This window comes from Cyprinodon tularosa, unplaced genomic scaffold, assembly GCF_016077235.1.
Source record: "Cyprinodon tularosa strain WSP-4 unplaced genomic scaffold, ASM1607723v1 ctg387, whole genome shotgun sequence".
Lineage (NCBI taxonomy): Eukaryota > Metazoa > Chordata > Actinopteri > Cyprinodontiformes > Cyprinodontidae > Cyprinodon > Cyprinodon tularosa.
Window position 1 is genome coordinate 982,034 of NW_024039104.1, and position 27,745 is coordinate 1,009,778.

The 27,745-nt window shown below is 38.5% G+C and overlaps 2 protein-coding genes across 2 annotated transcripts; both read left to right on the forward strand.

The window, feature by feature from the left end:
- Positions 1-369: 369 nt before the first annotated feature.
- ice1 (KIAA0947-like (H. sapiens)) lies at positions 370-17,701 on the forward strand. The gene is made up of 21 exons (XM_038297418.1): positions 370-593; positions 727-785; positions 1,416-1,527; positions 1,644-1,720; positions 2,750-2,787; positions 2,872-2,954; positions 3,035-3,111; positions 3,181-3,196; positions 3,235-3,271; positions 3,366-3,448; positions 3,530-3,566; positions 3,726-3,776; positions 3,868-3,942; positions 4,048-4,403; positions 4,584-6,866; positions 13,494-13,662; positions 13,861-14,021; positions 14,214-14,404; positions 16,445-16,545; positions 16,651-16,749; positions 16,887-17,701. Exons 1-21 carry the CDS (start codon positions 504-506, stop codon positions 17,066-17,068), a joined length of 4,377 nt encoding a protein of 1,458 aa, XP_038153346.1. The 5' UTR covers positions 370-503; the 3' UTR covers positions 17,069-17,701.
- An 838-nt stretch (positions 17,702-18,539) lies between these two features.
- On the forward strand, positions 18,540-27,552 carry LOC119791351 (terminal nucleotidyltransferase 4A-like). Its single transcript, XM_038297422.1, has 12 exons — positions 18,540-19,449; positions 19,562-19,685; positions 22,024-22,070; positions 22,567-22,687; positions 22,801-22,908; positions 22,995-23,123; positions 23,933-24,146; positions 24,585-24,708; positions 24,798-24,901; positions 25,675-25,850; positions 26,753-26,878; positions 26,982-27,552. The coding sequence occupies exons 1-12, from the start codon at positions 18,800-18,802 to the stop codon at positions 27,408-27,410; spliced, it is 2,352 nt and encodes a 783-aa protein (XP_038153350.1). The 5' UTR covers positions 18,540-18,799; the 3' UTR covers positions 27,411-27,552.
- The last annotated feature ends 193 nt before the right edge of the window (positions 27,553-27,745 follow it).

Here is a 27,745-nt window from a genome sequence, read left to right on the forward strand (position 1 = left end):
TTTTTCTATACATTCCATGAATAATGTTTTACTTCTTATATCACTTTGTAAGTTACAACCGGACTAATTCTAAATGAAACCGGAATTATTGTGTATAATGTTGGTACTATAACAGGGAAAGTGTGCGCTGTAGAGCATTTCGGCGCAAGACATTCCCTGATTTTATTTATGATAGCATAATACAAATTTCAAGCTCCAAGTAAAACAAAAAATACAAAAAATCTTTTAGCTTATTTAGGATTTTTTTTTTATGCATTAAACGTCAAACATTACGAAGATTCCTCAGCCTGAGGAGAGGGAAATTTTTTTTTTTTTTTACAGGCATTTGACGAGGCTTCCCAACCTCACCGGGTCCAGAGTTGGGTCCTTGATTAACGTGGGACACACGAAAACGTGAAGTTGTTTTGGTAACGCTTGGAATGTGTAATACCGAGCTTTGAATCTTTGTTTTAGGTTCTAATTTTTAGGTATAGTGGGGTTCTTGGGGAATTAATATTCCTGCCATGATGCCAGGAGACACACAGGCCAAAACGGCGACTATAGCCGAGGACGCGACTGTTGGGAACTGTCAAAACTGTTCAGTCCTGCATCAGGTAGGTCTGGATCTTATTGACAAAACAGACTCTTTAGGTTGTGTCTTGTCATTTACGACGGTAACTGTGTCAAGTTTGTTCAATTTACAACCCTAAAAAAAACCCTAACTTTTTGTTTTGTTTTTTGGAGCAGAGCTTGACGGAGTATATCACATCATTCCTGGCCCTTAAGCAGAAAATAGCGGTTACAGAGTGAGTATAAGCTTTGGTGACGCGTCATAACAAATTAAGAAAGAATAGGCGAGGTGTATTAGTGATTAATTGGTTTATAAGCTAGGATTATTACAAATGGTATGTGTTTGTCAATTATCCTCAATGATTCATCGCCTCACTTAATACAGTGACAAACTAGACAAAAAAAAAAATATCTGTAATTTAGATTGAGTAATCTCAATGTAGTTTACCTTAAATGAATGGTTTGCTGTTTAAAAATAAAACAAAAATGTTATATATAACTTTGCATCAAACTAAGATAAGACTGGAATAGAAAACAAAACACCTACCTTTAACACTCAGTCCTACATAAACACACTTTTCGCTGGCCTCGAGTTGTGGGACATAATAATAATAAAAAAAAGAGCCTAATCTTTAGGGATTTGTTTTGGTGCCCTAAAGCATCTGAAAGGTTCATAGATAAGGAGGACACCTGACAAGGACTTTGTGCAAAGACCTGATAAAAGCATAAAAAATGAATCAGAAATGCCAATCAAAGTTAATAATTGTGAATGTTTCCATGCAGCTTTTACTTAAATAACTGATGGTCATTGTTTCTTTCATTTTGATAAAGGCATCTATTTTGGCATTGTATTTCAATGTTTGTAGTGACTCCATTATCCTTCGGGAGCAGCTGGAGGAACTGCAGATCCGTTTGGTCACACTGGAGAAAAAGACAGGAGATTATGAATCCATACAGGCTGAGCTGGAAGAGAAGAGGGTAGATTTTTTTTTTCTATGCTTAAAGGAATTTATACAATATATCCCTGTTTGACCAATTTACTTTGTACATCTGATGAATAAAACCCAACTAACTTGCATTGTTTATTTTTCTAGGGTGCTCTTAAAGCTTATGAACAATTGTCTACAGAGATGGAAAATATAAAGCAGGAAAAGAGCACCATAGCTGATGAGTAAGTGACCATTGTACTTGCTGTGCCTGTTCTGTGTCCCCCTCAATTTTTTTATGGTACCACAGATTTCATTGTATTAACTAGGATTGTGTGTGATAAACAGATGATTAGTTTTATACCTTTCCTTACAAATAAAAATCTGGAAAGTGTGTCGTAAATTTAGGTTCAGTTCCCTTCGATGTGACACATCTAAATATAATTGTGTGCAGTGCAAATCTGGTCTTTTTGTATTGGACATGTTCATGGCAGTAATGTGTTATGATGATGCTTTTTTTTTTTTTTTTAGCACAGATAGGGAAACTAGTCAAGGTATTAAGAACGGAGGAAGCCTTTAGAGCAGGGGTTTGCAACCTTTCATATCCAAAGAGCCGTTTTGCCCAGAGTACGACCAAATAAAAGTTGTTTAGAGCCGCAAAATATACCATGACTTTTTCTAGAAAACCTTTTTTTTTTTTTTTATCTTGTATAGGAAATTAGTTGTTGCCATCTCAAACAATCAATTTATATATTTTTAATGTTAAAACGTATAATTTTCAAGCTAAGTCATAGAAAAATGTCTCTTAAAACATATTTCTGGTTCTTTTAATCTCATTCTTTTCCATCTTATAAAAAACACTAAACCTATTGATACCGGTATATATTATAGTAAATTATTTAGCTCTCTCAGACCCCTGCTTTAGAGGGTCAGGTTTACCCTTCAGCTGGATGACATCACACAATGCACACTCAGACCTGCAATGAAATGGTTTAGATCAATACATCTTTATGTGATAGAAAAGCCTAATTAAAGTTTAGCCCTAAGCTCAAATTGAGAATCTTTGACAAAACCTGAAACTGATATTTACAGAAACTCTGCATCTAAAACTAAGGTTAATGAATTCACCATAAACGTTTTATAATTTCTGACTGTTGCAAACAACATCCAAATGAAATGGAGCATGAACAAAGAAACATATAAATAATTGTGAGGCATTGTTACAGAGTATGGATTAAAGGGTCACATTAAAAACTAAACCATTCATCTCCTAGGAATAAGAAGCTTGGAGACGAGCTGAACAGTTTGAAAGGTAAATTACGGTTATATCTAGTAATCTCCTTTAATCTATTATTGCATTCTAAATTCTCCTGGATTATTTTTCTTCAACTCTTAGATTTAACAGAAACACAGGCTCTCGAAAATGCACAGCTGAGGAGAGAGAAGGCGGCTGTTGAAAACGATTTGCTAAAAACTCAGGTAACGAATAGGAGAACCTTTTACATTCATGCTTTTACTAATGATCTTTCTAAACTTTGTTTTCCTTTTAATCAAATTAGGCATCTTTGAAAAAATCTCAGGAACAGGCGGAGAAGGCTGATAAATTGACAGAAGAGAATGTTATCATCACAAACAAGTAAGGTTTTTTTTCTTTAGTCTTTTCCAAAGACCAGCGATTATAAACATGTTTTTCTCTCTTTTGTAGTATATTTTATTATAGTGCATAATAGTAATACATTGTTTTTGTCTAATTAACAGAAATTATAGTCTTGAAAACAAAGTTAAACTGCTTGAAGGTGAGTTTTAGATTTTAAAAATGTTTTGATAGACTACGGAACTTTATTGTATCTATTTAAGATGACTTGCTCTATTTGTTTGGTTTTCTTTTAGACTCAATTTGCAAACAGAACAATCAAATATCCCATCTAAGCAAAGAGAAGATTCTGCTTGAAAGGAACATCATCGACCTCCAGGTTCGGTAAAACCCTTAAAAATGCAGAATTGGGGAAAATAAGTAATCAAATTAACACTTTGTATTTGCAATTCTTTTTTAGGGAAGACTGATAAAATTGGAAAGGGAAAGGTGCAAAGGTACACAGAATTTATTTTTAATCTCTGTTTTATGGTGTTTTTTTCGGTTGTTTATTAATAAATTAAACAAATCCAGTCTAGTATATTAATTATACAAATTCAATTTTTTATTTCCAGAATGCTGATTATAAATATCTTGATGTGTTTTTTTCCAACTAGATTATAGAAGTACTGCTACTCAAACAAGAGCAGAGCCAAAAGTTGACAAAGGTGTGGTGCTGGTTCTTTAAATGACGATTCGTTTGATTTGCACCTGCACTAAGCCGAAATCAAACATATATATATATTTTTTGGTTTTCAGGAAAGGTTCGGATGCTCCTACAAAGTTTATGGGAATGTGTGGAGCCAGAGCAGGAACAGTCTTCAAACATACTAGGTGGGATAATCATTGACACATCCTCTACGTTTGTCTAATATTATTAAGAGAAACACATTCTTTTCCTAGTTTTTTTCATAATATGTCTTTTATGTTTCCTTTTAGAGTTTGGTTACAAACGGGGTCTTCCTCCGTCTCCACAAACCAATCTAAAGTCGTATCAAGGAAGAAAGTTACCCTCTGCTTCTGAGATAATCATGGAATCAAATTGTCCTCAAGTCGAGGCCAGACGCAGCCACACAAAGTTGAAAGCTTGCCCTCCGGAACAGGAGTCATGCAAGCACCAAGCATCTGCTCGCCAGTTGAAGCAAGAATTAAAACAGAAAAAGAGCAAACAATCGCCCATGAAAAATAAACTTCATCATTCGTCTCCCTGCAAAGGCAACCATAATATATCTGTCGAGGAATTAATGGCCTTTTTTAAACCACTGCCCCCCTGTATATCTCCACTTTTGGAATTGGTGAGATCTTTTATTATCTTTTAAATTTTTCATAAAATTTGCAAAGAGAGGTTATAACTTTTGGAGAAAAAAGTGAATTTAAATGATTTAATGAATTACTGCTCTAACTTAAAACGAATACTGTTTGTACATCCATGAACACTTTAATCTTACAACTAAGTTTTTGGTTGTTTCTTTCAGGATACCAGTCTAGAATCTGTGGAGATGAGTGGTAAAGGGAAAATAAATCAATCTGAACTCTCTAAGGATGTTTTTCTTCCCAAACAAGATCCGCCTTCAGACTCTAAAACATTACAGTTAAGCCCAGACACTACAAAATCTGTTTCAAATAATCAAAAAGATAATGTGGATGTCCTGGAACATATTTCAGATGTAAAAGACTTTGGAAACAGTGGGGTTTGTGGAGTCACTGACCTGTATGAAAACTCGGATGAAGCTAGTAAAAACAATAATTCATTAAATGAGACGTCCCGCCAGGAGCCGCCACTGCCTTTATCATTAAACGATAAAGTGTCAGAACAGACTTTATATTTACCAGAAGGAGTGGATCATTCCCAGAGTGAAAATCCAGACAACCAAACTGATATCATCTGTGACACTAAGAGAGACTTTGAGGAGGCAAAAGAAGATAATTTGGAGACTGTTGCAAAGATGGATGTTGATGTGAGCCCAGGTGACAATCCTGAAGTTACAACAGCTGCTTCTGATGTAGATGGAGATTCAGTGGCACCCTCTGGAGAGATGGAAGATGAACAATGTGTTGCTTGGTCTAAAGGCATTGAGTTTTTGGGCGACAGCCGTACCACAAAAGATAAAAAAGGTCTTGTCGATTCTTGTCAGGAAAGTGCAAATCCAACTGCTTCAGGGCCTGTTTCCCAAGACTCTGAACTGACAGAGGTTTCTTTACCAAATAGCAGTGACAGCATAAGTGGTGTTTCAAATAAAGACATTGAAGAGGGAATGGAAGTAGATGCTGGGATACTTTGCCGTGAAGAGGATGATGGGAATGCTGTGCAGGCTCTCAGAGAAACTGATGTTACAGCTTCTCCCTCAGAGTCAACTGCCAGTAACAAACCTTTAGATCCCAAAACATCTCAGATTTTGAACAGGAAAGATGAAGACCCCAGTTGTCCCTTAGAGCACAAAGAAGCTATTTCTATAGCTTTATCACCAAAATATTTTGACAAAGAGGAAAGGAAAAGCCAATTGAAATCTGATCGTGCTCATTCATTGTCCCCAAAAGATGCAACTGTTGACTCTAAATCTCTGAAAGAAAATTTGCATTTACTTTGTAGAAAATTAAGTCCTTCATGTCTGTTGCCTCAAGTAAACCTTAAGGCTTTGGAAACTGACCCAAACATGGAGATTGTTGAAAAAGCTTTACCTGTTTCTAGTACTTCACCTATTGGGAGATCTTCTGCCACCAAAGAACAAAAGAGCTTGGATATTTTTACACCGGTTCATGAACAGCCAACCTCACCTGTGAATGTTGAAGGAAAAGGTACAACGGTGTCCAGTCCAGCAGCAGCTCAAACGCCAGAGTTTATTGGCCAAGTTCTCTCTGAAATGGGTGCTCCACTTCCTCCTGTCCTGACCCCTCTAACAACACCTCCTAAAGCAGGAAAGCCAATCAACCCCAGGAACGCGATTGGAAAACTTTTATTTCCTTCACCTATGGATAGCTTAGTTTCACCTACAACTCCACAGAAAACCAATTTAACACCAAACTGTCAGCAGCTGGGTTCATCTTCCCTGAACAGCCCCGGCAATCCAAATGGAGTCCCCTCATCACCTCTCCAGTTTGGCTCTGCAACACCGAAACATGCTTTGCCAGTTCCTGGACGCTTTCCCACCAAAGCAGTTGGTTCCTCCCCTTCATCTTCAACCAGTCCACCTCAAGAAAACTCCATGAGGATCCTTGATACCATGTATCCTGAACTCTCAGCCCGTGCCCGTACTCTTAGCATCCTGAGAGGTAATGTTGGTCTTGGTTCATCGGAGAACGGAACATTACCAAAAACAAATGACAGTCAGATATCTGGCTTTAAAACCATCAGCTCCACATCAACAGCCTTTACAAAGACAGAGACTAGAGGGAAAAAAAGATCTTCAATTGATTTGTCCCAGCCCAAAGACAGCAAGTGCCCAAAGCTTGACAGCAGTTCTGCTGGTGTTACTGGCAAGCAAGAGTCTTCCCTCTCTTTAACTAGTAGAGATGAGGCAGCCTCTTCCAGTCGTGTGGAGCCAGATCAGATCAAGAACCAGACAGCACCTCCGGCCATAGAAACTGTTGAACCAACTGAACAGGATCTTATTCTTGATTGTCTACATAAAATTGAGAACCAGTGTTTTGATTTGCTTCCGGTTATCAAGAGCCACCTGTATGTTGGTAATCTGCCCAAAAAGCCTGTCCTAAGGGACGAGGAGAAGGAGGTCATCTTTGAGATTTGCACATGTAGCTCTGTGAGTATACCCATTTCTCCTTACTTTGATCAAGCCTAGTATGCTGACCTTTCTGAATGCTTTGTACTTGTTTACTTTTGTAGAAAGAATGTACCCTTCTTTAGAGAGTTTTGTTTAATCAACTCCATTTAGTTTGGTTCATGGGTTAATCAGTTTTTAAAAGTAAAGTTTTAAAAGAAAAAACATGTGCATAATTATGTGTAGAACAAATCTATACTTCCTTTTAAGTCTCAAAAAGTCAAAACTAATGTTTCCCATAGGGATCTAAGTCTGTAAGCTGTTATAATTGGGCATTGTTTTAAGCTTTGTACCCTGTTGTATTTGTAGTTATTGAGTTGAGTAGTTGTGTTCACAGCTTGTTGAACCTTTAAATCAAGTTATATGGATGTTAATATTAAATGACAAACCAGATGCAGATAGTTAGTAAATACTGTGATAAAACAGACTGGCTAAATGTTATCTGTACATGTTGCTACAGTTAAAATAAGCACTAAAATAAAGCAGAACTGAATAGTTGAGAGATTCTTTGAAACTATTTTTGAGAGTTCGGAGTAGAGATGTCCCGATCCAGGTTTTTGCACTTCCGATCCGATACCGATATTGTTTTTGGACTTCCGATCCGATACCGATACTGGCCGATACCAGCCTATCCGAGCATGTATTTAAGTTTAAGTTAAAGTATTTAGCCTTAGTTGTAAGACTCATGTTGAAAAGGGTTTTAGTACTCTTGATAACATCTAGCCAGCTAAATTAGGTGAGATTGAATAAAACACAATGCTTGGTAACAACAAACTTACCTGTTTATTAAGAGATAAACACAAACTGGACAAAATTATGAATAGCAATCTGAAATTGCACAGTGAGCAGTAAAACCGTAAACAGTTAAAGGTGCAAGTATTACTGTAAGTTTTAATAAAAATGCAAAAAAGGGGAACACTGGCGCAAAATAGTGGAATGGATCGTTTCAATTAGCGAAACTGGAAAATACGGACCTGATTTTTTTTTAAAAACTGGATCGGCAGTCTGGATCGGCATTTTACATGCTTTGCCGATACGCATTTTTTTGCCAATATCGGCGTCCCGATCCTATCCACGTATCGGATCGGGACAAGCCTAGTTCGGAGATCTTACTATATGTGAGGACAAAATTGTTTTTGTTTTAAAGTTCTTATTGCAGAAGAGCACATTAGAATTAGAAAGACACAAAAGTTCAATATATGGCCTTGTAAAATCTGGAACTGGTTTTTCCTAACTGAATACAGATTGTTAAAAGTACAGAGCATACAAGTAGGTGTGGGTCTGTGTCCGTGATGGTATAAAAAGCTTGTTTTCACCCAACTTTGGTGTAGCGTAGCATTTCAGATATAGCTCACACTGTGATCTAGTATTGATACATTTAATGGCATTAACTGTGTACTAGGGCTGCAACTAACGATTATTTAAAAAATCGATGAATCGGACGATTATTTTTTCGATTAATCGATGAATCGGACAAAAAATATTTTTTATATTAACCTCTTTATTCCAAAATAAACATTTTAGACAGAACAAACAAGCACACAAGTACAGGTTGCTCATTAACTGTACTGGTGCAATATGAAAAATAAATGTTTGTGTTAAAACAACGCAAACTTACATGAGAAATGTAGCTGTACATCCACAAAATATAGGGTACTTTGTTTCATAAAGCGCAAAAAAAGAAATTTTTGTTTTTAAAAGCCCCTAAGGGGTTCAAACAATAGGCCCCCCATTTCAACAAATGAGGTTTTTTAGACTAGAAGAGTTCTGCCTTTTAAGACAGGAAAGTATAGCAGTTAAAGTTGCTACTTGAGAAAATACTGAACCATGGAGATAAAAATAGCCCTGTGATTCAAATTATAAATTGTATTTGGAATAAAAATGAGAGAACTAGGGGTGCTAAAAAACACATCCTCCAAAGACTCCAATTTACATGGGAATGTGGCATATAATTAATTGACATATTACTGATCTTGCTGGATTTTATTCTGCTTTACTTCCATAAATTGCAGGATCTTCTTTACTTTATCTTCGCCAGAAGATTTAAACTTTAAAAGCCTTGCCCTCATAATTTGCAAGTTAATTTATTTATAAAGTAAATGTAAACACTGCTTAAGCTAATTCAAATGAAATTAAAAGTAAAATAAGTAGCCAACCTTATCACTGTCTGTAACCTACTAACACGGCAAGGAAAGCATCAGATGAGCTACCTGAGAAACTAACGTTACGTTTCCCCACTTTAAAACCAAACAAACATGGTGGTTCCGTGCCATGTTAATTTCTTTTGAAAAAAGTTGCATGTTATCACTTTTTTCGCTTTACAAAGCGCAGGCTATTTTAATTATTGTGATCAATTTGCGCCGTCAATCCCGGTGCATGCGCGCTTCATTTGCAGTCTGGACGCTGAGGCTCTGACTGCAGCTGAGAAGGACTCCTGCGGGAGTGGGGGGAGGCGCCCCACGGCAGAGTAGGAACGATACATGCTTTCACGTAAGAGTCTCCAAAAGCCGCCAGTGAAACCAAAAAAAGTCGCCAGATTTGTCGCTAGTCGCTTTTTTGAAAAATAGTCGCTGGAGGGGTCTGAAAAGTCGCTGAGTTGGCAACACTGCTCCTGCGGCGCTGACTCGCTCTGCCATATTTTTTTTTCTTCCTCTTTCAGTCAAGAGGCAGTGATGACGGCACGGCGGATGACGCAATAATCGCGCGACACAACTAATCGATGATGAAATTCGTTGCCAACGCTTTTAAAAGTCGATTTTATCGATTCGTTGTTGCAGCCCTACTGTGTACATTAGGGGTGGAACGGTTCACAAAATCCACGGTTCGGTTCGGTTCACGGTTTCGTGGTCACGGTTTTTGGTTCGGTTCAGTATATGTTGAAATCCCATAAAAATTTATGAAAAAATCCCCCAAAAATTAATGAATTGTAATTATTTTTAATGATCCGCTGAAACCCTGGATCATTTGCTGCTTTGAATTTAATCATCTCGCGCATGCCCTCTACGATCTCCAAGGAACTCAGAGCGGAGCGGACTGGAGCCACAGCGGAGGCTGTAGGCTTTGCTTTGTGCACGCGGTCTGGAGCGCAGCGGGGCGGAGCGCTGACGGAGTATGTGGGATTTCGGGGTTAGCATGACATGTTGGTCATGTTGCTGTTAGCATAAACAAAACGTGTTGCACAATGCTTGCACACTGTTGCACTTTTATCCACAACTTTCTTTCCGCCGTCATCGTAAGTCACTCTAAATGCAAAGTGGTCCCATACAGCAGACCTATAAAGTGCTGCTGGCGCGTCTTCCAACTCCTGTTCTTTCCCACTCGCCATTCCCACACAATTCTCCACAACAACTGATTTTTTTCTGCTACACCCGGCTACGCTGCTTCGCTTCTTCTTCTTGTTTACTACTGGCGGTTGGCTTTGGTCGCAGTACCGCCACCTTCTGCTCTGGAGTGTAAACGCTTCGCCTATGAGAAAAAGGAGCAGCGCATGAACCGAACGAAAAACACGCGAACCGAACCGAACGGTTCTGACGGTTTTCATAAACCGTTCCGTCCCTAGTGTACATCAGGGTTTTTTTTTTTTTTTTTTCTCATTTGCAGAGTGAAACATGCCCCTTTGATAATCAGAAAGGGAAACACTGTAGCTTAACAAGTAACACATAACTTTAACTGTTAGAATAACAATTTTTTCTGGTGCTGATTTGAGGTCCTCCAACATATAGGTTTCTTAGGTATTTGAGCAAAGTAAATATGTTTAAAAACATTGTTTTGGGAGTTGTTATGCTGCTTTTACAGTCCTTTTACAACAGACAGCCAAACAGCTCCTTATCCTGAAATTTGCTGTCAAGAACCCTTTATATTGTCTCTTGACCTGAGTGTAGTTTACAACCCTAGATTGCATGCAATATCACTTATTTGATGTTACAGAAAGGTTATTGCTTACACATATTACACATGTGGACAAAATAGTTGGTATCCTTCGATTAATGAAAGAGAAACATACAATTATTACAGAAATAACATGAATCTGACAAGAGTAATAATGAAAAGAAATTCTATGAAAAATCAGACATTGCTTTTCAACCACGCTTCAACAGAATGACTTTAACTCATGAAACAGGCCTGGTAAAAAAAAAAAATCATGGGAATATCATTGTTATAATTCCTTACACAACTTTTTGAAGCAATCATTGCAATCAAATGATTCAATAAGACTTCTACTCTTCTCAGCAGGTATTTTGTCTGACTCCTTGTGAGCAAACTGCTACAGTTGTTTTCAGGTTTGAAGGGTATCTTTTCCAGATGTTGTGTTTTAGCTCCTTCCATAGATGCTAAATGGTATTTGGGTCAGGACTCATAGAAGGCTGGATGTTTTTAGCTGTGGGTTTTGGGTCATTATTCTTTTACAAGGCCCATGACCTGCAACTAAGAACAAGATTTCTGACACTGGGCAGCACATTTCTTTCAAGACACCCTGTGCCAGATGAAACAACGCAGCCCAGAGCATAACAGAGGCTCCTTCATGTTTCACATTAGGGACAGTGGTCACTTCTTGGTGTGCTTCATGTTTCTATCTGTGAAGATAGAGTGAATGCACCTTGCTAGAACGTTTAGTCTTTGACTCATCTGTCTATAGGATATTCTCTCAGAAGCTTAGTGACTTGTTTACATCTAGTTTGGCTTTTTTTATTATTATTTTTTTTAACAATGGTGTCCTACTTAGTCGTCTCATATTGCATCCCCTTTATTTCAGACCATATCCAAATCGTTTTGCTCACATTTGTAATGGAAACTAGACTAGTGCCTACCTTTAGTCCAAGGATGTTTAAAGGAGGTCCTCAATGGCCACTGTCCTATAGGTTTTCAATGTTTCTTGGCTTCAGCACAGCTGATTCTGATTACTGCAGTTCAACCAGAACCTATTAATTAGCTATCCATGGAAATCAGCTGTGCTGAAGCAGGGCAACCTGGACTGTGGCCGTCAAGGACCGACTTTGGAAATGCCTGCTGTAGCCCTATATTTAGGCCCACTGACTAAGATCGTAGACACCTGTAGTTCTTTTAGTGGACACATCTTGAATTAACATGTCCCTTTAGTTACATTATTTTCAGTCTTTTCCTGGGTTACCATAATTTTTGTCCTGGGCTATTTCATGAGTTTGTTTTGTTTTTTGTTTTTTTTTACTTTTGTAGCATGGTAGAAATCAGTGTCTGCACTTTATTTGCTCATTTTCTTAGAATTTTTATTTATTATTACTTTAATCAATTTTAATTTTTTTTCTTTCACTAAACAGGGGGTGCTAGCACTTTTGTCCATGTTCAGTGCTCAGTGTTGCATTTAGGGGTTCGAGTTACTGGTAGAGAACACCGAGACATTAAATAAGGCCTTTCAAGAATCAAAACTACACTTATGGTGCATTCACACTGGAGGAATTGGCAACACCTACTGCAGTTGATTCACATAGAATTCCTATGCAAACCGCTCAGTGAGCAGTGAACTCCATGCGGTGAGAGCATTCACTGCATTCACTGCTCCACCCTCACCTTGTGCTACTAAATAGAGCTGAGGTCTTGTCATATAGCTGCACCATATAGAGAGAGAGGAGCGGTTATCGCTGAAGTTGAAAAATAGGTATTTAGGTGGCTTTTAAAAAAAAGCAGTTGCAATTTAGTCCTATAGGTGCTGTTAATTGTCCTCATTTACCTCCAGCACAGAGCCCCGTCTGTCACTGCACACTGCCCAGCATCAGTGTTTTCTGAGGGGGTAGATTTACTAGGAAGTCTGGCAGAATCAGAGCTGTGTCTGGATGAACCAAGGCGATTCAAAAGTTTTATAAGGAACAATTTAGCAGCAGTCTGTGATTTTAAGTTTCACCTGGGTTTTTATTGTGAAATGCCAACAGACAGCCAGACCTTGACAGGATATTACATGGGGTTGCCAGGGGTAATGGCAGGTTAAACAAACATTTTAGCCACTATATAAGGTAAACGCCCACTGTTACATTCATTACCTGCACAGGAATGACACGTGTTTTTAATGTAAAAACGTTATATCAGGAAACGAGCACAGCACTAATGTCTGCTGGGATGGCGACGTCATTGGCCATCATTAAAAATAATTCTTCTTAATCTTAAAAACCAAATCAGCATAAACAAAATAAAGTAACACTGAAAAGGTAGGCTACAAAATTTTTATTCAATTCAGAGCTTAATAGAGGGTATAGTTGACCTCTGGGGGACCTAAAAAATAATCTTTAATATCTGAAACAACAGCAGCTTTTGTTTTTTATTTATTATTATGATTTTTTTTTTTTTTACAAATGACCATTTTAAATGCACAAACCTGCACTAAAGAAGGACTAACCATTCCGTCTATTTTTTGAGTTTTTACATCGATGGGGTTTCAGCCTCTTGCAGCTGAAGCTCCCCCTCGTTTTTATAAAAATAATAGAAACTAAGTTATTGTTATTAAGTGGAACCTGGGGGGAAAAGGGGACAAACTTCCATCAGTCCAGAGAGACATTATAGTTACAAAACAAAAATATATTTTTCTTAGGCTAATTTTAACAATTGTTGGTTGTTGTTTTTATTTTGTTTTTTTCTTAACAGCTTCAAGTAGAAGAAATGATGACGGCCATATTGACCAAACTAAAGGCTGAAAAAAATGCCCTGAGCCTAAACTATCTACAAGCACTGTGTCGAGTTTACATTGGGATCTGTAGACAGAAGAAATACTGGGAGAAGGCTCGCATCCTGGTCTACAGCATTCTTGTTGAAGGTGGACAGTTTTTTTTCTTCATAAAATACCTGTTACATGTGTATTTTTTTTATTTTATTTATTTTATTTTTTTATACTTAAAAATACAATTGGGCTAAAAATCTAGACTATAAATTAATCCCCAAATCTTTTTCCTTAAGCCTTGATTTTTTTTTCTATTTAACCTTCAGTGTGTTGATTCATTTTATGTTGTTTTAGATTTTCCAGATTCAGCGAAGCTAGTTCTGTTTATGGTGACAACATGGCCGAATGTTCTATCTCACAGTAGTTTACTGTGCCAGGCCATTCATTCCATCACCCAACTGAAAACACCAGAAGGGCTTCATGGTTGCCTTTCCACTTTTCTTGGATGGGAAAAGGTATTTTCTGATTTAAAGATAGGCCTGCATTCTTCTTTTTTATGACAGTGTAGATTTTTGTAACGGTCCTTAAATTGTAAAATAAAACATTTTACCCCCTCCTTGTAGGTTGGGATACAATTAGTTTATATTTGCTACCTAAGTCTTGAGTGATTTCCTGAAACCATGTCTTCCTTTCTTTTATCTCCACAGAATCCTCCTTGTGATGCTGACCAGCTGATCCTCAGAACTCTGGAGGAGCTCTGCTCAGGTTCCAATCAGTCTTTCATCAAACACATCCGCTATGGAGAAGACCTAGGAACTGGAGCTTGGGAACAAATCTTCACACTGCACCTCTTGTGTTCACAAAAAAAGTGGAAATGGACCTATGAACGCATTCTGGGGTGAGCTCATTTCTACCCCTAAAAATATGACCTGTCGTTGTTTTGATAATTGAAAGTTTGATCATTGGAGGAGTGTTGGCCTAGTGGGTTGGAACAGTGCTATTGTGCTCTGAGAAGAATGCAAGTACCTGGTTTGATCCCCACAGCCTCCACTCTGGGTTCTTGAGCAAAAACCCATAACCCCTGATTGCTCCCCGGGTGCCACACCATGGCAGCCCTCTGCTTCCCAAAGGGATGGGTTAAAATGCAAATGAGGACAAATTTCCCCATTGCGGGACAATAAACCGATTTTTCCTTTTTACATAATTTCAGTGTAATTTTCCTTTTCTACTACAGAACAGGACCATACAAGTCTTTTTTAGTTTATTAGAATTTTACCTAAAAGTTTTTTTGTTTGTTTATTTTAAGAGATTTAAAGTAAGAAATTTAAGAGATTCTTAAAGTAAAAAAAAAACATCCTACATAGATTATTACACATGAGGGGAGTATTTTTAAGTGTTTATTTCAGTTCATTTTGATCCCCATGGCTTACAGCTAAGGGGAAATTCATAATAGAAAATGTAATAAATATTAAAAAGATCATATTTAATAAAGGAGGTTATATTGTCATATTAGGGTCTGAAAATAACTGGGAAGACAGTTGGCTTGACATCTTTCAAGCAAACATTATCTAACACCACAGAGCAGCATAATAGAAGGTTGAGTGGAAGTTAGAAATATGATGGAAAAAGGTCTCATTGGGGACTTTTTAGCGAGGACCTATAAGGACTGTAGAAGGAACGCTACTCAAATTGGAGAAAATGTAAAATCTTGGACGGCAGGTCGACTCACCATAGACAGACATATAGGCAGTACTTTACATGGACTGGTACGAAGTACCATCACATTGAGATGTTATCCTTCAACATATCCACACTTTTTTTTTTTAAGTGCAGGGCACATACAGGGAACTTTTAAAATTAGAAACATTCTTATTCTTCATCATAAATGGCAATTCACTGCTCACCTGGCATACATGTAGTGCTTTCTGAATTTTCAGCTAATATTAGGGACATTCAGTAAAATGTTTGAGCCTATTGGGTAAATCAAGTAGCTTTTAGCTAATCGCAGCAGCAGTAGCAGCTGTAACACATAACACAGCAAGCGGAGTTAACAGATGAATAAAAACTCTTACAAAATCTGGTCAGGATTTGACTTTGGACTTGAGAGAAGCCAAAGTTAAAGTAAAAAAAATGAGGCTCTCTACCAGAAATGCTCCCGCTGCTCACAAGCTTTATGGACATGCCGATTTTAATATCCAACAGGAACTGGCACCTGACCACTCTGCCATAAAGTACCCGCACCTGCATGGTGATTGTGCTGGATTGCTCACCTGACCTAAAAAAAAAAAGTTTTTTTTTTCTCCCTTTATTTCAATTTTCAAAAGGACACGGTGAAAACATATAAGTGAAAGCCCTTTGGGAAACTCCTCCAACTCCCATTGTCATTGTGACACAGCACACCCAAGTGAACACTGCACACTGTGAAATTGCATTTATGCCTCACCCGTGCAAGGGGGCAGCCCTCAATGGCGCCCCAAGGGAGCAGTGTGGCGGGACGGTACCATGCTCAGGGTACCTCAGTCATGGAGGAGGATGGGGGAGCTTGTTACACAAGTCCCAGTTTAAACCAAATTATATTTATAAAGAAAGTTGCAATGCATGCACTTCATATGATCTTAAGGCATGACTGCTGAATGCACTAATGGATCATTGGCCGATACAAGAAAAAATGCCAATTTCAGCCAGAAATATTGATGTCTTTTTTTATTTGATATTACCAGCAAATTTCACTCTTTTGACCACTATTGAATTGATCTTAATACCTATATTAAATTTTCAGCAGTTTTCCGTATTTGTAAGCTTTCAAATAAGCTCTTGAAATATGTCAGTTTTTAATTTAAGGAATCTCTAAAATAACTGATAAAATTAAACTTTCATGATATTCCAATTTCTTAAGAATTTGTTTTTCCTTTGCTCACCGCTCATTTTATTCTAATAGCAAAGACCTGTGGCCATTGATGAACTCCTGGGTTCTACAGCCAAGAGATCAGCAACAACCTATCCGAGATGAGACTGTTGCCACTGTACTACGACTCATAGGTCAGTGGCTTTTACTCTGTTTGTATATTAATGGCAACAGGAACCAATGTGTGAAATAGTTTCAACTAGACAGAGAAGAATCTAATTACATTTGTTTTTAAACAGGACGTCTCACCCAGTTAGGCCTTAAAGAAGGTTGTGTGTCCTCTGTGGTCACTGTGGCCAATATTATCAACACGTTTGGAAGGCATGGACAAGCTGAAGGTTGGAAGCTTCTATCATATCAAATAGATTTAGTTCAGCTGTATTTGACTTGAAACATTTAATAAATATCCCATCAATTGGTCAAGAGATATGGTTATGTACTCCAAGTGTTGTGACGCTGTGATATCGTTTTGCAGGGTTGCCATGGACGGTCCAGCTAGCAGCCGTTTACTGCATATATGAACTTTCTCCCTGTAACCCCAAACAAGCCCTGGATGCTATTGCTGGGTGGAGAGGAGAGGCTGCTCAGAGTGTCCCTCCTGCCGTCACAAGTTGCATTAATCAAATAGCATCCATATGCAGACAAGTCAAGAGCTAAAAATGTACATAGCCACATTAGCTATAATTTTTGTATGTAACTATTTTAAAGAAAGGAGAACTACCTCAATTAACATCAGGCACAACGACTGATTAAAAGGTTTTTGCTCTTTGTGATACAGGATGTATTGAATGCCATTTTAATTTGTTTTTTTCTAATTTGAAGATATCTTTAAATACCTTGAAACTTTATAAATGTGTTTTAATTGCACTTGTATCGGTAGTGTTTCAGGCAAAATGTCCTTTTTTTATTTTTCCTGCTACATCCTGTAAAAATTGCACTTGAACTACTTGAGTTTGTACAATTCTCTGCTAACACTGTAAATACTGTATAACGTGTACAGTTTGATAAAGTTAAACTACTAAGCTAGTGTAAATACATGGGTATCTACATTTCCGTTGATGCATGAGTAAATGTTTTGTACAGTTTTCCTCAAAGCTTTCTATTTTTTTTTCTAATTAAAATTAACAAATTTTTAACTGATTTTTTTTTCTCTGTAATTTCTAGTCATCAGTCTTTTCCTAATGTGCTTGTTTTAATGTTCGACACTCACTTCCAGCCATGCCCTCCAATAATAGCAATTATGTAATGGTATTTCAAAAAATATACATTTTTTTTTATTTACTAAATCCTTTGTGTGTTTGTAGATGCTTAAATCCCCTTCAAATTTCAAAAAAGTTTTTTTTTTCTTTTTTTTTTTTAACCTAAATTCAAAGTTTACCAGTCCAACTTGTTTTAAAGTATTTTTTTATTTGAATATTCAGTCATTGGAAAAATGTTTAGACTACCTTAATTTTTTTTTAAAGTAGTTCTAAAAGTATATTTTATGGAGAAAACGGTGAACAGAAAGAAAGGAATTGACCTAACATGCTTCTACTGCCTTAAAAAAAAAAAAAAAAAAAACTATCTAGGGTTTATTGGTCTATATCAGAGCAGTGGTGTTTGACAAGTTAGCAGACACTCAGCATTCATTTCCGGTTTTGACCGCCAAAATAAAACCCATGGACAGCTGTGCATAGTGAGCATATTACGGTAAACCAGTTTAAAAATGTCTTCATTTTAGAAAAAACATTGTTAGGTATAAATTGCTAAAAAAAAATAATAAAATAATTGATCATTTCAATTCAGTTTATTTATATGGCGCCAATTCACAACATGTGTCATCTCAAGGCACTGTACAATTCAGCAGATCATACATTCAAATTAAATCAAAGTTTTCTATCTAAGGAAAATCAGTTTATTGCATCCACTCATTGACCCCACACTAAGCATGCTAAGTGGGTTAATTTTAAATTTAACAGTTCATCACCATCCATGTTTTATACTCAACATTATTGTAGTGTTACAGTTAAATACAGTAATTAAAACCAAAAACAGGATTTAGTAGTTGGATGCTATAAAGTTGAACTACCATATTGAACCTAACTTCCGGTCTTAGTAAATTGACGAGGCGCTGAGGGGGTGTGTTCAAAGATTTAAATCCCTCACAGATGAGCGGTTGATGAACCGTGGTGCTGGTAGCGCCATATTGGCTGCCTTTTAAGGGGAGAGGAGAGTTTGGCCGAACCGCTTAACAAACCCAACCGGTCTCCAGACATGAAGCCGTTCAGAAACATCCTCTAAATCGGTACCGCCTGATTTTTCGTCTGGTAGGGAGTCAAACTGCAAAGTTGCTTACATTTTTCTTTAAATCGTTTCTGCTGGGGGAGCTTTTAGCTGAACTAGAGTCCAATGGATAACGGAACGGCTTGGATCCAGCCGGAGCAGAAGGGACTGGCCAATTATTCCATGTGGATGCAGCTTTGGGAGACCTCACACGCTAATGCTGGCCTCCAGCCTCACCACCAGCGCAACTTTGCGGTACAAAACACCAACTTGGACTCTTACGGCAAGAGCTACAGGCATGTAGCTCCAACACCTGGGACTGCGTTTGGGAAGCTGCCGCGGGCAGACGACGGCGGAGAGAGGGGAAGTGTCCGGAGGAAGGGCTCGTTGTCGCCGTCCTCTTCCTCTCTGGACTCGGAGGCCGACAGCTCCTCTCCCCACGGCTCTTTGCTTCAAATTGACAATTTGAACGCCGCAGACGAGGCCGAGCAGTTTTTACACAACGGTGAGCAGAAGGTGAAGGAGAACAACCTCCGACAGCCTCTTCATGTTCAGCAGCACTGTCGCAGCAAGCAGCCGCCCGGCGGCCACACCCCCACCGGGATGAAGAACCAGCAGCAGCAGCACTATCAGCCCCATCACTCCGGCCGCAGGAGGCAGCTGAACAGGGCCAACACTTTCCACGGCTTCAACCCGCTCCTCTCCTACTGCTTCAATGGCCTGGACTCTTCCTACAGCCTGTGGAAAACCAGGCGATACAGCCCGGGCGTTAATGGGTGAGAAGGCATACTGTTTTAATAACAAGTATTTATTTTTGATTAATTGAGAGAACGCTGTCTCATTTAGAGTTGGAACATTTCTTGTATTTTTTAAAATGTTTTCTTTCAGTCTGCATGAGGAAATAATGGACTTCTTCAGCTTCATGTCACCCAGACCTGAAGAGGAGGCCATCAGAAGGGATGTTGTGAACAGAATTGAAAGTGTCATCAAGGATTTGTGGCCCACTGCTCGGGTGAGTGGGACAGAAAAATAATAAATTATATGACAACCCCTCTTATAACAAAATCTGTGACCCGTCATGTAGGGTAACCATTTTATGAGATTAGCTTTAGGTTGGAATCCTCTGAAGTTAAAGGTTAGTGGATGGCAGACTGCTGAGGAGGACGCCTTCACAAAAGAAACTTCATTTTCTTTTGCTATTCCTTTGCAAACCTTTTGGTTGTACCTATTTAACTGCCTTGGTTTTTCTGTTTTGGCTCTAATATTCCTCTGAACAAATTCTTAAAGATACTGTGGAGGATTTCAACTGTAAAAAAAAAAAAAAAAGACCCATCCTCTCCACTTAAAAAAAAAAAATGCACAACCCTCTTAGTGCCTATTAAACGTGTGGAAGAGCATGCACAAGCCCATTTCTTCTCGTGCATGCCCTAAATCCCTCAATCACTTTATAGAGCGGGGGCCATATAGTGGACTTAAGGGCAGATTATACTTCTGCAACCACACACATTGTCGCTTGGGTCTGTTTGCGAACCAGTTTTGCTGGTATGCTTCTGCACCGTCGGTCGGGAATTTCTAGGGAGGCACAGCAGTTTCCCTCCAAAGCGCAAGGGGAAGCCTATTCGAGAACTCGCGAGAACTTTGGCAGTGCCGGCGGGAGTGTTTATCGTCCAAAACAACAATGGCAGATCTACAAGATGTCACAGAGATGGATCTATAGTTGCTAGACATTGAAGAGGAACAGGTTCTGTTAATGGAGTTGGCAGAAAGACTGATTAACCTTTCGGTGTAGTTGTTTCTTAGTTTTTAAAAATGGCGCGCCCTGGCACAGAATCGAGAAGGACGGCCGCACAGACAGCTGGAAAGGCATACCAAGGACCAATCACAGCTGCTTTTTGTCTGCGCACTTTCGCTTGATGTGTGCGTGGGTTTGCAACCATCCGACTTGTAGTCTGGATTTTTTTTTTTTAGGTGTGCGACGACGTTTGCACACCCTCGGCCCGGGGGGGCGTGGTCACGCACAGAGACAGATTTGACGGTTGCAGAGGTTATGCGTCAAAGCATAAATTGGCCTTGGAACAGTGAGCTCAGTTAACTGATCGTTCAGACGGATGATCACTCCTTTTTGCTCCCTGTCGCCCAAGTAACTCCTCCTCCACTGCATGGTGCCTGCGCCATCTTTATTAGTCGCTGCTGTATTGTAGCGACAACCTAAGCTGACAGCAAATCCCATAATACTTTGAGAGGAAACCTCTCCGCGCAAAGCATTCTGGGATATATCTGCCTCTTCTGAGGCCTTTCTTTTCTTCTCATACACTTAGACACTTTTTCTCTTACGACCCTCGGCCAGTCTCAAAGAACCACGGTGAGAAAGCTGAGCTTCAATGACTGTATGAAACCATAGCTAAACACAGATATACGCCTGAAAGTGCGCATGTGCAGAAAAAGGTAGCTAACGGGACAAGCACGTAGGAAGGCTTTGCGTAAACGTGTCACTAGAATGATTGACTATTTTGAGGAGCACTTATTTAGATGATATACCCGGAATTAAAAGATCATCCTTTATACCTTAAGTTAAAAACCTACAGGTACCTTCGCTGTTTCAATCATAAATGATTGTGCTCCCATTATTACACCATTCCCTGCATGTTGTTTTTACAACATTTCTGTACTATTACCGTGCCACTATTACATTAATGTAAGACCCCTATACCAGGAGTTAATTTAGGATATCTTTACACCAGACAAACCATGCTTTGTCATTACTATGGAAAAGCTAAATGCTAATTCTCAAATGACTCATTTAAGTGGTTTCCTGGGAAATTGAAATGCCTATATAGGTTAATTCTAGAAATCTACTGATGCACATTCTTTTTTTGTCTTTTTTTTTTATAAAGGGATCCATGGCTGATATTTTTTGTAATCAAGTCTCATCAATCCCAAAGAACAAATGTTATCAATGTGACAAATAGAGAACTATATATATGCATTTCAGAAGATCTCAAAGCATGGCTGCTAAATGCGCAAATCTTGTTGCTTATACAAATTCGGCCGTCTGATGTGTGGGTCTACATGTAGTTGGTTTGATAGAAGAATCCTATTTTTGTTTGATCGCAAAAGAAAAAGGGAGACTTCACACCTAATTTTTAAGTAATCAGTATGGAGAGCTTCTGTCAAAAAACATACATTTACTACTTTCATCTGTATTCCCAGTCCTTCTTCGAAGCCTTAATGTATGATTGGTTTTACACCTGAAACCCTTGCAGAAAAACATCTGTCTCTGGTGGTTTGGTCTAAAAATGTTTACATGTATTTGATGTAAGTAATGTTTGAATGGTTTAATCTTTCTCCAGGTGGAAATCTTTGGCAGCTTCAGCACAGGACTATATCTCCCTACAAGGTATTTTTTTATTTTTTGGTTAATTTGGCTGCACATCTATCAATGCACTTTTTTTTTTTGTTATCACAATGCATCTGTTAGATACATTTGTAATTTCCAATGACTAAATAAGCCACTGAAGTTCTGCTAGTTTACTTATTCTACATCCTGCTTTTCTTTTATTAAACTAAACCTATAGTAAAGGCTAAATTAATTTTTGACACAATTCCTCATTCTTTGAAGTATAGAAAACTGTATATCATTTAGATTAGTTTTATACAGCACTGAGTATATTATCCATATAGGGTAGGGAGCAATAATTCCTTTTCCCTTGCATTAACTTGCCCTCGGTTGGATTAGTTGGATAAATGTTTACTTTTAGCAGAGTGGAGGATAAAATTACTAGATGCAAAATTTATTGGCAACAATCCCTGTGCAAAAATATTTACCTCAGGTATAGACACAAACATTAAGCAGGTTGATTATGCCTACATGTGTTTTTTTTTTGTCCCTTCAGTGACATCGATCTAGTTGTGTTTGGGAAGTGGGATCATCCCCCATTGCAGGATCTGGAGCAAGCCCTGAAGAAACACAATGTGGCTGGCAGCTATCCAATCAAAGTCCTCGACAAAGCTACTGTGAGTCATTTAAAGATGTTTGTTTGTTTTTACTTTAAAAACTTATTCTATAACATGTTGAAGGTTCAGATGCTTAACCCCTTTTTATAAAATTTCTATGCTTCAAATCTTAGGTTCCAATCATTAAACTCACCGATCATGAGACCAAAGTGAAAGTTGACATCAGCTTCAATGTGGAGACTGCTGTGAAAGCTGCCCAGTTCATTAAAAGCTACCTTAAGGTCAGTTTCATGTAGGTCATGTTTTCTGACGGGGCAATATATGATGGTTTGGTAACATGCTTTTTTCTCTCCTTTTGTTTCGTTAGAGATACACTGTTCTTCCACCATTGATCTTCGTCCTGAAGCAGTTTCTGTTGCAGAGAGATCTAAACGAAGTCTTTACTGGAGGCATCAGCTCATATAGCCTTATACTAATGGCTATCAGCTTCTTGCAGGTGCGCATTCAGTATTCAGGCAGAACTCGGTCAATATATAAAAAAGGGTTAAAACTTAAAGCTGGAACAATTTATCTATTAATGTGGCCAAAGAGTGATAGCATTTATTTAAATGCTGTTTCTACTAAATCAGCCTGCATTTACTCATAAGGGTTTAACTTCGCTGACATTTGTTAAAATATTACCGCAAGGGACCTTTCAGGCCACTCAGCCTGTAAATGTGTCAACGATTACTTTTTTTTTTTTTTTTTTTTCAGAATGCTGCAAACATGCACACCAGTGGTAAAACATCATGCAAGGGATAAAAAAAAAAGGTTAAAGGAAAAACTTTTATCTTTGAAAACTACCACACAACTAGATCTACCTTTACCTGAACCTGGTCTGCCATTGAATGTATGCAGTTTTTCTAAACTCCAATGTTTCCTGTTTTTAATTCTATTAAGTTGGAGCAGTAAAATGATCAAATGCAACGCACCATTTCATAAAAAAAAAAATGAATCTAAAGGTTTCTGGGTTTTTTTTTTTTGTTTTTTTTTTTAAAGATCAATGTATTTTAGTTTCTTCTTGCATTTAGATCCTTCCTATTGGATGGCCATATTTATTTGGATTGTATTATAGAGCTCTTTTATTGCAGAGTGTTGGAATAATTAAGATATTGAAATAAATGCAGTTTATGGATAGAAGTAAATTTTTGTTGTTTAACAATTTCTTTATTTTTTAAAGATGGTGCAGATATTTAAGCTGTCTGGGGAGAAAATATATATATTCTGGTTTTAACGTTCAGTAATTGTTTGTGTCCTGCTCACTAGTTACACCCTAGGATTGACACACGGCGCTCCAACATAAACCTGGGCATTCTGCTGATAGAGTTCTTTGAGCTTTATGGTCGCGATTTTAACTACATGAAAACGGGAATCCGGGTGAGAAATGGAGGAGCTTACCTGTCCAAAGAAGAGATGCTGAAAGCCATGGGTCATGGAAACCGGCCCTCCATGCTCTGCATAGAGGATCCTGTACAGCCAGGTCTGACTTTGATCGTAAAGTATAATTAAATGGAGCATTGTGTTATTGGGGATAATGAATACTTTTATTTAAAGTGTCAGTGCAACCAAATTGAATATGAAAATATCTGCAACAATAATGACCATCAGGTCCGGTAATAAGTCTCAAGCTAATCCAGTTACTATCAGGCCGTAATTGCTTCGATTCAACATGAAAATTAATTGTCCGTCCTAATATTTGTCTCTCTTGTGAGTACATGCTCATTCATGTGTGTTGGGGAGAAGTAAACATTTGCTGGTTATCAGTGGATTGACCTTTTCAGCTATGATTAAAATCATTTTAATTGGAGTTATTGGCATTCCTTTAGTTGGTAGCTGCTGTTAGAGATTACATAAGATTTGGTTTAACTCCATTTAAATATGTCTGATCCCACTGATCTCTATGTTCTGATCCCAACAGGAAACGATGTTGGAAGGAGTTCATATGGAGTCCTGCAAGTCAAGCAGGTCTTTGATTTTGCATATCTTGTTTTAAGCCATGGTTTATCTCCTCTTTGTGCATATCCAAACAGAGAGTATGACAGGTTGGTTATACTTTTTTGTGCACTAACAGAACACCAAAGTGGATTACAGTGGAAATAATCCAGCTCCTCTGTTCATTTGGTCATTTCAGCACTTTAGGACGGATCGTTAAAGTCAGCCCAGAGGTGTTGGCCTACAGGGAATGGATAATCAAGACGTGGGGTGCCAAACAGAGTGCCAAGCTGGAAAACAATGGTAAGTCTGTTCTGCCTTGTAAATGCATAAATGCTCTGGATCTTCAAATTTTCTACCAATAAAGCTTAGGACTGATTTTAAACATCAGTCCTAAGCTTTACAGTTTTATATCCTAAACGAAGAGACGAGATGTTTGTGTCGTCCTCATGGTTTTACTGAGTTTCAAAACATTACAAGAAACGGAATAAAGTTAATAACTAATGTACATTTAAACAGGCTATGCTTCCTGCTAGTTATGCTGTGACCTGCCCCCTTTATTTTCAGACAAACCAGCGTTAGGATTAAAGTTGTAGTGGAGGATTTTCGCGAATCTTTGAAAGGACCCGCCCTCTTCACATGCACAACCCTGTACCCGCTCCCGAGAGGGAACGTCTATTAAACGCGTGCACGAGCCCACTTCTCCTCGTGCACGCTCTGTTTAAAAGTTGCTGTTTGCATTGCTCATAAAGCTTACTTTCCGAAAGATCTGCAATTTTTCCACTATGTCACTCGCCACCGGTAAGTGAAAATGGAGACGAGCACGTAGGACAGCCTTACGTAAACATATCACCAGAATGATTGACAATTAGGGGACTACTTATTTTAATGATAGGCCCGAAAAAAAGATCATCCTCCACTATACCTTTAAGTCTAAATGCCTTCAGCGCTCTATCAGGCTCACGCAGTCTTCCTCACAGACCTGTGCTGCACCAGAAAGTGTGACTATTAGTCAGCCTTAATGCTGGAAAAGTGAAGTCAAAACTCTTATCTGAAGGATTGTGTTTGGGTTTTAGATGTGGAGACCTGTGAGCAGGAGCTTTCTAGAATGATGCTGATTGAGGATCAAAGGGATTCCCCGTCTCCCCTGAGCTCAGACTCTCCTTCTCCAGTGTTTCCTCCAAGCCCGCAACATCATTCCTCATCTTCCTCAGCTTGCTCACTTTCTTCATCTTCCTCTGGAAGCGACATTGTAAGAATACATCATTTTTCTAAAAAAATTTTGTTGATGACTTATGTGTGATGGTTAATCATTATTTAGCCACTAAGTCAATTTTGTTCTGTAAGTGAAACTTAAAGACTGAAGTTGATACAAGTTCATTCTGATGACAACGCTGAAATGTCGGCTAAAAAAGTTAAAACAAACCACAGTTTGTTTTAACTTTTTAGGATTGACTATGACCTGAATGACTGAGAATCTTAACCAGCGTACAGAAATGTGGGCCTAAAAGAATACAGTGCATCCGGAAAGTGCTTAGTGTTAGACTTTTCCACATTAAATTATGTTATTCCAAATGTGAATAAAAATAATCTTTGCTCAAAATTCTACTACAATATTTTGTAATAGAAAATTAAAACCCCATTTCTGTACTGAAAGCCTTTTCTTTGAAGCTCAAACTGAGCTGAGGTTCATATCCTGTGGTTAGACTGAACACCTCCCTCTATTCCTCATAGCAAGTTGGGTTTCGACCTCTTGACTCTTTCTCCAGAATATGAGATTGGTTTCACAATTGAACAATTTCTTTTTAAAAAAGGAGTGTTGACTTGGAGAATCATTCCAGCTTAAAAAATGGCTGACTTCTTTAATGTTTTGACACAGAATTGTAGGCCATGTCTGGGACATATTTGTCTGCAATAGCTGTAGATTGTTGTTCTTGTCATAACATTGCAAGAACATGTTAATATTTAAAATGCTCCTTTTGTGGGTCCTAAAACTTGTATACATTTTTTCTCCATTGGCTGCAAGCCAAAATCATCAAAATTAAAATAAACACTGAATATTTCACCCTGTACATGAGGTCAATGATGAAATTCTAACTGAATGGCACTCCTCTACCGATTTCTAAACTTCAAGCGTCTTCTTTGTCTCATCAGGAGTCTGACTCTCCAAAAAGTAGCAATGGTTTTATCCAGCTCCACCCGCTAAACTTGGCTTTAATCCAGATGGCTGCAGACCCAGGGGCCACACATCCAGCAAGCTTTATCCACGCTCCACATCAGGTCAGTTCACAAACAAAATACCTTTGGCACTTATTTAGACCTGATAACAGCCCTGGTTGAAATCTTATTTAACCTTTTATTTTTTTTGTCCCCCTACATTCAGATCTCTCTTCCAGAAAACTTTACCATCCTGCCGTCCGATAGCCAGTTCTACCACGAGAACCCTCCTTCTATTAACATTGTGCACCGTCACACAGCACAAGCTCCACAATTCCCCCGGCATTCTAAGCCTGCCAGCCCTCTCCTTACACATCTCCACCACTCTCAGGTTGGAGGGCTGCTGCGCCACCCGTACGCCCAGAGATCTTATTCCCAAGGCTCACTGGAGCCCCACAAGTTTGGCTCCAAGCACAACCAAGTTGGTAGCTTCCAGTGCCATAATCCCTCTCAAGGCAACTTGGGTCTGCAGCACCGGTTGGTTTACCAGACGCACATGGTGTCATGTTTCAAAAACCAGCAGCAGCAGTACAACCGTAAGGCTTGGCGACGCAGGAAGAAAGACATTAGTCCCACTTTGAACCAGAGCCAATGAAAGACGTCAGCGGTAGCACATGTTCTGTTGCGAAGAGGTATTTAAAGCGAACATACAATGATGGAAGGCTTTTCCCATGGCTTACTAGGACCATGTAAAAAATAATAATAAAACCTCACCATGCTCATATTGTTCTATCAGTCTGAAACAATGTCCCTTTCACCAGCATAAACTCAGTTGATGAATTGGTGATTACCAGACTGGGGCTGCCCTCAGCAGTCTCCTCTCCAAATTAGAGCTATAGTAAGTATATAATGTCCATGGAGCCTAAACATCGTGTGCCATAGTATTGTGGTTCATCAAGCCTGACGCTTCTTGAACTTTTAATTCTTAAT